Source organism: Calidris pugnax, unplaced genomic scaffold (assembly GCF_001431845.1).
Source record: "Calidris pugnax isolate Ruff unplaced genomic scaffold, ASM143184v1 scaffold289, whole genome shotgun sequence".
NCBI classification, from domain to species: Eukaryota; Metazoa; Chordata; class Aves; order Charadriiformes; family Scolopacidae; genus Calidris; species Calidris pugnax.
In genome coordinates, this window is record NW_015091339.1 from 71,514 (window position 1) to 79,873 (window position 8,360).

The 8,360-nt window shown below is 49.5% G+C and overlaps 1 protein-coding gene across 1 annotated transcript in view; it reads right to left on the minus strand.

Annotated features, from left to right (window-relative positions):
• Nucleotides 1-8,360, minus strand: part of FAM208B (family with sequence similarity 208 member B) — a 70,599-nt gene that overhangs the window by 39,112 nt on the left and 23,127 nt on the right. Inside the window, exons 7-13 of the mRNA XM_014961011.1 lie at nucleotides 7,855-7,979; nucleotides 7,732-7,751; nucleotides 7,532-7,631; nucleotides 5,460-5,560; nucleotides 3,077-3,180; nucleotides 740-812; nucleotides 548-622 (exon numbers count right to left, since the gene is read on the minus strand). Of these exons, the coding sequence (XP_014816497.1) occupies nucleotides 548-622; nucleotides 740-812; nucleotides 3,077-3,180; nucleotides 5,460-5,560; nucleotides 7,532-7,631; nucleotides 7,732-7,751; nucleotides 7,855-7,979 (598 nt within the window). The remainder of the gene's footprint in view (nucleotides 1-547; nucleotides 623-739; nucleotides 813-3,076; nucleotides 3,181-5,459; nucleotides 5,561-7,531; nucleotides 7,632-7,731; nucleotides 7,752-7,854; nucleotides 7,980-8,360) is intronic.

Here is an 8,360-nt window from a genome sequence, read left to right on the forward strand (position 1 = left end):
AGAGTCCCTCCCCATCTCTCCTGGAGCCCCTTGAGGGACTGGAAGGGGCTCTAAGGTCTCTCTGGAGCTTTCTCTTCTCCAGGCTGAACCCCCCCAACTCTCTCAGCCCCCCCTCCCAGCAGAGGGGCTCCAGCCCTCCCAGCATCTCCGTGGCCTCCTCCGGCCCCGCTCCAACAGCTCCATGCCCTTCTGATGTTGGTGGCCCCAGAGCTGGAGGCAGCACTGGGGGTGGTCTCCCCAGAGCAGAGGGGCAGAATCCCCCCTTGCCCTGCTGGCCACGCTGCTGGGGATGCAGCCCAGGATGTGGGGGGCTTTCTGGGCTACCAGCACACGTTGGTGGTTTGTGTTGAGCTTCTCATCCACCAAAATGCAGCACAGCTAGAGTCAAGACTTTTCTCTCCTCTTTTTACACCCTTTACTCTACAGCTGTAGGTGGTTCTGAGCAGAGAAATCAGTTTTTCAAGAGGAATATATCCGTGAGGACCCTCTGGTGAGGATCTCACCCCCAAAACACAGTGTCCAAAGCCAGCAAAGGAAACCTCCCTACCTCTGAGGGACACCGACCGGGACGAGGTGAACAGAAACAGGGCCAGGAGGCTGACAGGCTCCTTGGGGTCAAACCCTAGGAAAAAAAGCAACAGGTTTTGTTTAGACTGAGGGTGTCCATCCCTCTGTTTCTAAAACGGAGCAGGATGTTTAAGCACAGACTTTGGTTTCTATGTAGCCACCATGGTCTCACCATCATCTCGTGCCAAGGCAGAAGACGTGAGGAGGATAAGGACTCCTTGGTCTTGTAAATATTTGATGATTGCCTACAAGAAACACATACAAAGTTAGAGCAACCACTCCCTTTCCTCCTTAGCACACTTTATATCACTCAGCACAACCGTGGACAAGCCTTGATTGCTGGTGAATGGGTGCCAACACCACCAGCTCCTTCCCCACTGAGGAGGACACTGTTCCTTTCATGCCACTCGGGCCAACCGGGACCTGTAATCAAAAGCGTTCCATTTCTGTTGTTATTCAGCTCTCAAATTTCTCCCATCTGGCTCCTTAAAAAAATAAATACGCTCAGCAAAACTAGCTGCAATTAATGAACAAGGTTAATAATTTTAGTGCTTTCAGTTCAAAAGCTCCTGTACATCTCAGCCAGGAACTGCTTCCCAAAGCCCAAGGGGAAGGTTTTCCCAGCAGGGAAAGCAAAGCTGGACACCAGCATCTGATAAAAACGATTTTTCCAGCCTGACTGAAGTTCAGGCCATGCAGCTCACTTTTTAGCAGCATCAGTACCAATGAATAAAAAAAAAAATAAAATAAAATGCTGAGTCTAAGCAACGCCTTGGACTGTCTCGGAGCTGGATGACTGCATGTCTGAAAAGATACGTGCACTTATCGAGGCTTTTCTTGCGTCTGGGTGTTGCTTGATGCCTCATCACAGAGCTTGGCTTGGACTGCCTTTCCCTCTGTGGGGACACCCTTTTGGATCTCTTTCTTCCACACAGACACATTTTTTCCGGAAACCTACAGGAACTGACTATCCGTAGGGCTTCTAATGCTCTGTGAAGCCTCACTGATCCCATTCAATAAATTCAGACGTAAGAAGGGATTGGATCAACGCCCACAGCCTCATTTCTCCAGGACAACTTTGGAAATGCTGAACAATTCCAGTGTAATACTCACTACTCAGAACAGCAGCTCCTTGCTTTGGTTGTCCCAGGCCAGCAGAGCAGAGGGACTAAGAGCCAACATCTCTGCTGCATAAATCCAGCTCAGTGAAATAGCTGCTGTTTCTCACCGACGAGACAATTCTCAGGCAGGTGTTGAAGATTGCCTTTGCTACCCCCTTTTTTCCTTCTAATGTTGTTACCAACCCACAACAAAATCACTCTTTTACATTACATATCACAGAATCACAGAATGATACGGGGTTGGAAGGGACCTCTGGAGATCATCTAGTCCAACCCCCTGCCAAAGCACATCCACCCAGAGCAGGTCCCACAGGAATGCGTCCAGGTGGGTTTTGAATGTCTCCAGAGAAGGAGACTCCACCACCTCTCTGGGCAGCCTGTTCCAGGGCTCTGACAGCCTGACAGCAAAGAAGGTCCTCCTCATGTTTAGATGGAACTTCTTATATTCAAGTTTGTGCCCGTTCCCTCTTGTCCTGTCCCTGGGCACCACTGAAAAAAGACCAGCCCCATCCTCCTGACACCCACCCTTGAAGGATTTACAGGCATTGATGAGATCCCCCCTCAGTCTTCTCTTCTCCAGACTAAAAAGACCCAAGTCCCTCAGCCTTTCCTTGTAGGAGAGATGCTCCAGGCCCCTCATCATCTTTGTGGTCCTCCGTTGTACCCTCTCCAGCAGTTCCCAGTCCTTCCTGAACTGAGGAGCCCAGAACTGGACACAGGGAAGCTTTACATTGGTGGGGCAGCTCCTCAGCAGCGCCGCAGATCAACAGCACTTCCAGGCAGTTCATGGGCTGCTGCCAACTTATATCGAGGAGAGGACATGCCCAGAGCCAGCTCCGACTTTGTGGCTGTGAATTTACAACCCCGAATCTACAAGAAGCACCAGACATAGGAGAGCAACCAGCAGCAGCAAAGCCAAACCCAACAGAACCACAAATCCCAGCAGAGACACAGGTGCTGTGCTCCACAGGGGTGAGGTTTGTCCCTTGGGGTCACAAGGAGACGTGACAATCTCACTGGGAACAAAAACAGCCCGGTGTGGTGAAAAAATGAAAGCCTTATCAGATAATATATCGTAAGGGGAATTTCATATTAAAAAAGGGATAAATCTCAACACCTTCAGAACTCCTGGAAGCACAAGTGTGAGTATCTACTTGAGTGGGGGCTATTTTTCAGCTGGTTTATGTCTTTTTCTTAGCAATTATCATTTTGGCAATGGGGGATTTTGCTTCCGCTTTCTTAAATAGCTAAGATCCCCTTGTAGTCCTCGTCCACCATCCTGTTTGCAGTGCAAGGGGGAAAATCATTAATAAAGACAATCAAATAAACTCATCTGGCATAAACATAGCCACGGTCCTCCCAGAATGACAATATTTTAGAACACTTACCAAGTCTTTTTCCTTTAGATTTTCTATTAACTGATCCATTTTATATTGATCCTTATTTGATATTTCTACTTCGTACAGACTGAAGTAGACACCCTGAAAGCAGACTGCAGACAAAAGAGAGAGAATGTGATGTTGAAATAGTGCCTCTTGCATGAACTCCAAACAAACAAAGTGCTTCTGTACCAGGAAGACGGGTACGCAATTGGTGGAAGAAAAAAAAAGCTTTAAAAGAAAAAAAACAAAACAAACAAACAACTTATCAAGATTTTCTAGCCTGTTACATACACTTCTATCACAGTGAGTTTCCTCTTCAACCCGTGATTCACAGGAGATGTTTCCTATCTTATCTCTGCAGCTAACAAAAGCAATTTAACCAGCGCTGTTAACAGAAGCAGGGAGTTTTTCAGAGGGAAATACCTTATTCTAAAATGCCATAATCTCCCCTGCCATGGAGTATCCTTATTCTGCACTCTGATCCCCAAGGGAGTTTAAGAAATGCAAGATCTCAGTCTCAACATTAACCCCTCCTGAATCTCACAGCAAAATGCTTCAGTTCAAGCATTTCCTCTTTTTCACCAGGAAGACTGCAGCTCCACAGCACCTTTGTCAAGTGTTGCTGTGGGCTCCCCCAAATTCTTCTGCCTCCCCCCCTGCCCTGGGCACCATCCTGTGTCCATCTGGGCTGTGAGCTGAATGCACACCCCCAAAACAGTCTGGCTACATCAGCTGGACCAATCCACACCCTGACTTGGCTCAACAGAGCTGATACACAGATTGGGGGTCCATACAGGAGAGATGGGGAAGGACTCTTGATCAAGGAGTGGAGTGATAGGATGAGAGGGAACAGTTTAAATGGAAAGAGGGGAGATTTAAATGAGATATTAGGAATAAATTCTTTGCTGTGAGGGTGATTAGACACTGGAACAGGTTGCCCAGAGAAGTTGTAGATGCCCCATCCCTAAAGGGGTTCAAAGCCACACTGGAGGGGGCTTGGAGCAACCTGGTCTGGTGGGAGGAGTCCCTGCCCAGGACAGGGGGTGGCACTGGATGATCTTTAAGGTCCCTTCCAACCCAAACCATTCTATGATTCTATGGGAGGCAGCACTGTAGTTGTCCACACTTATTTTGGTGCAAGGTGACATGGAGATGGCACCTGGAGCTTCTGCAAATCACACCCAGAGCTCTCCAGGTGCAACCTGTGGTATCTGTGTCAGTAATTGTGTGTCTGCTGCCTAACGTAGCCGCAAACAGCCATCACCTTGGAGCTGAGAGCTGCCAGGCTCATCAAAACTCTAACTTAAAAAGCAATCAGCAAGACGAACACTGCAGTGTAAATAGACAAAGGTCCTCTCTTCTCCACCCTCCACTGGGACAGAATGTGGCTGACTACAGGCAAGCAAGGTCTCCTAGGACCAAGAATTATAGAATGATTTGGGTTGGAAGGGACCTTAAAGATCATCCAGTTCCAACCCCCTGCCCTGGGCAGGGACACCTCCCACCAGACCAGGTTGCTCCAAGCCCCCTTCAACCTGTCCTTGAACCCCTCCAGGGATGGGGCAGCCACAGCTTCTCTTGGGCAGCCTTGGCTAGTGTCGCACCACCCTCCCAGTAAAGAATTTCCTCCGGAGATTTCATCTAAATCTCCCTTCTTTCAGTTTAAAACTGTTCCCCCTCATCCAGTCCAGCTACACTCCCTGATAAACAGCTCCTCCACCACTGAGGGGACAGTAGAGCCCTTCTCCTTTCCCCAGATTTGTGCTTTTATTTGCTGATAAAGAAAAGTAAAAGCTGATAAAAGCCTGCCCCTCCCCAAGGTTTGTGGAGCCCTCTCTTCCTCTCACACTGCCATTCACTGTCACTGTCAGTCCACTTGAAGTGACAAATAGGTCACCCATGACCCAAAGCTACTGCAGGCACCCACATCGTTTTCGGCTTTTTGGCTGGAAGTTACCCCCACCCACCCAGATGCAGGAGACCCTGGGTCACACCCCAGGAGGTGGAGTGTCCCTCACCCTGTATGAAGACCATGTGAGAAGGGCAAAAGTTTGTCACCCTGCATTTTCTCTCAATAGCACCACGTTTGTCACCTTGCAGGAGGGGACCCCAGGTCTCAAAACATGATGTCCCAACCCTGTTCTGTCCCAGGAACGGGCTGATTAAAGGGCTGCTTTGAGAAAAGGACTATATCACACCAGGAGAACACGTAAAGTGTGGACAGGAGAACATCCCCGTGCTGCCTTGGCATTTTTTCTCGCTTATTTGCAACCCACCACCCTTCAAGACAGGACCCAGCACTATGTGGACCTGAGCTCTGACCTCCCCCATGGCAACTCCTACAGCACAAGCAGATGTTCCTCATCACACCAGTGGGTTTTGCACTCACCTTCATTCTCAACGTAATTTCTTTTCCCAAATGCAGCTTCTGGTAGCTTTTTCTTCAAGTCAGACAAACCCATGACATGGTTAACATCCAGGTTGGGAGGCCTGGGGGGATAAAGTGGCAGAAGGTGAGAGCACAAGCATTAAAAGGCTCCCAGAATTAAGCATAGCAAAGAGCCCCGTGGCTCTGTCACTGTGAAACCAGAGCAAACAGTTCTGGAGAAGGCTGGAGAAGGCACAGCTTGCCTAGCACTTAGCCATTTGAGGATCTTGCTTGGAAGCACCCCCAAACACTGATATTGGTGGTTGTGTTACTGGCTGTCACTGGCTGGTTTCAAATTGCTGCCTGCTGGTTGTCTTCTGACTACTGAAGACATCCCAAAACATCCCAAAGCAGTTAACAAAAAAAGAGATGACAAAACGCAGCCGTGTCCAGCTGCAGGTTCAGGGCCTGGTCTCATGTCCTCATCCAGCTGGTGCTGTGACAACCCCACCGCTGGCCGCCCAACACCACTTTCCTGACACTGATGATTGCCCCGATGCTGCAGCTGCAAGAAGATGCTGATTGATGAAGGGACAGGGCAGGTACATGGCCACCCAAAGGTGATCCCAAAATGATCTGCAGGAGTGGCTGAGGGAGCTGGGGTTGTTCAGTCTGGGGAAGAGGAGACTGAGGGGAGACCTTATCACTCTCTACAACTACCTAAAAGGAGGGTGTAGAGAGGTGGGGATGAGTCTCTTCTCCCAAGTTACAGATGATAGGACAAGGGGTAATGGCTTCAAGTTGCGCCAGGGTAGGTTTAGACTGGACATTAGGAAACAATTCTTCACAGAGAGAGTGGTTGGGCATTGGAACAGGCTGCCCAGGGAGGTGGTGGAGTCACCATCCCTGGCTGTGTTTAAGAACCGTTTAGATGTGGTGTTGGGGGATATGGTGTAGGGGAGAACTTTAAAGTAGGGTAGATGGTTGGACTCGATGATCCCGAGGGTCTCTTCCAGCCTAGATGATTCTGTGATCTTACTCTCCCCTCTTTCAATTTAAATTATGGCATGCTAATGTGGGAGCTTTTCTGTGGAAGGCATGGGAGAGGCAGTTGGGCTGTGAAAGACCTGGGGTAGGGTGGTACTGGAAACCAGACTGACTGTGGGCAACGCCATGGCTTTCACTTATCTTTCTCCTCCAGTATAAACCATCCAGAGGAACAGTGGTAGACTGGGAGATCGGTGAAAGCTGCCAGACAAGGGGTAATGGCTTCAAGTTGCGCCAGGGTAGGTTTAGACTGGACATTAGGAAACAATTCTTCACAGAGAGAGTGGTCGGGCATTGAGTCACCATCCCTGGCTGTGTTTAAGAACTGTTTAGATGTGGTGTTGGGGGATATGGTGTAGGGGAGAACTTTAGAGTAGGGTAGATGGTTGGACTTGATGATCCCAAGGGTCTCTTCCAGCCTAGATGATTCTGTGATTCTATAACGCTCCACGCTCCACAAATTACCCAAAGAAAGAAGAGAAAAGGGCAACTTACAGCTGGGCTGGAATTGTGGAACTGTACGGGGTCCTCAGGGCGATGTTGCACAGACGTTGACCCCGGATGGAGAGCTGCCCCCTCCACGGACAGTACAAGGCTACGGGTGAAAGGGAGAAAGGCTCAGGGAAAGCAGAAGAGGGTAGGGTGGTACTGGAAACCAGACTGACTGTGGGCAACGCCATGGCTTTCACTTATCTTTCTCCTCCAGTATAAACCATCCAGAGGAACAGTGGTAGACTGGGAGATCGGTGAAAGCTGCCAGATGGAGTGCAGCAACACTCCAACAACAGAACAATTCTTCAAGGAGAGAGTGGTTGGGCATTGGAATAGGCTGCCCAGGGAGGTGGTTGAGTCACCATCCCTGGCTGTGTTTAAGAACCGTTTAGATGTGGTGTTGGGGGATGTGGTGTAGGGGAGAACTTTAGAGTAGGGTAGATGGTTGGACTCGATGATCCCGAGGGTCTTTTCCAGCCTAGATGATTCTGTGATTCTATAACGCTCCACGCTCCACAAATTACCCAAAGAAAGAAGAGAAAAGGGCAACTTACAGCTGGGCTGGAATCGTGGAGCTGTAGGGGGTCCTCAGGGCGATGTTGCAGAGACGCTGACCCCGGATGGAGAGCTGTCCCCTCCAAGGACAGTACAAGGCTACAGGCAAAAGGGAGAAAGGCTCAGGGAAAGCAGAAGAAGAGGGCAAAGAGAGAAAGGCACGTTTATAAAAAACAAACCAACCAGCAGACGCTCCTACCTTTGTGATTAAGCTCAGGCCTAGAGAAAAAGGGAGAAAAAAAGAGGAATATTTAGCAACGTGAAGAGGGAAAACAGCCCATAAAAGTGGCTGGGTATTTTGAAACAACAACGAGTTGCTTACAGGCTCTCCAGAGATAAGACAGGCATTTCCTTTGGCTCCCTGTACTGGCAGGTGATGACTATGTACGGGCAGATCTGCCGGGGCCGCTCGGCAGCGCTGCCATCGGACACTTCGTACACGTAATACTGGGGGGAAAAAAAAAAAAAAAAGGGAAAACACAGATGAAAAAAGCCAGGTGAGGAATGAGGGAGGCAACCCGGGCCAGCACCGCGTTCCCCTGCAGTTCCACGTGTTCCTCAAGGGTCCGTGCTGGGGCCAACACTGTTTAACATTTTTATCAATGATATAGACAGGGGGATTAAAGGCACCATCAGCAAGTTTGCGGATGACACCAAGCTGTGTGGTGTTGTCGATACACCAGAGGGATGGTATGTCATCCAAAAGGACCTGGACAGGCTGGAGAGGTGGGCCCAGGTGAACCGCATGAGGTTCAACAAGAGCAAATGCAAGGTTCTGCACCTGGGCCAGAACAATCCTCACCATCAGTACAGACTGGGGGGTGAGGT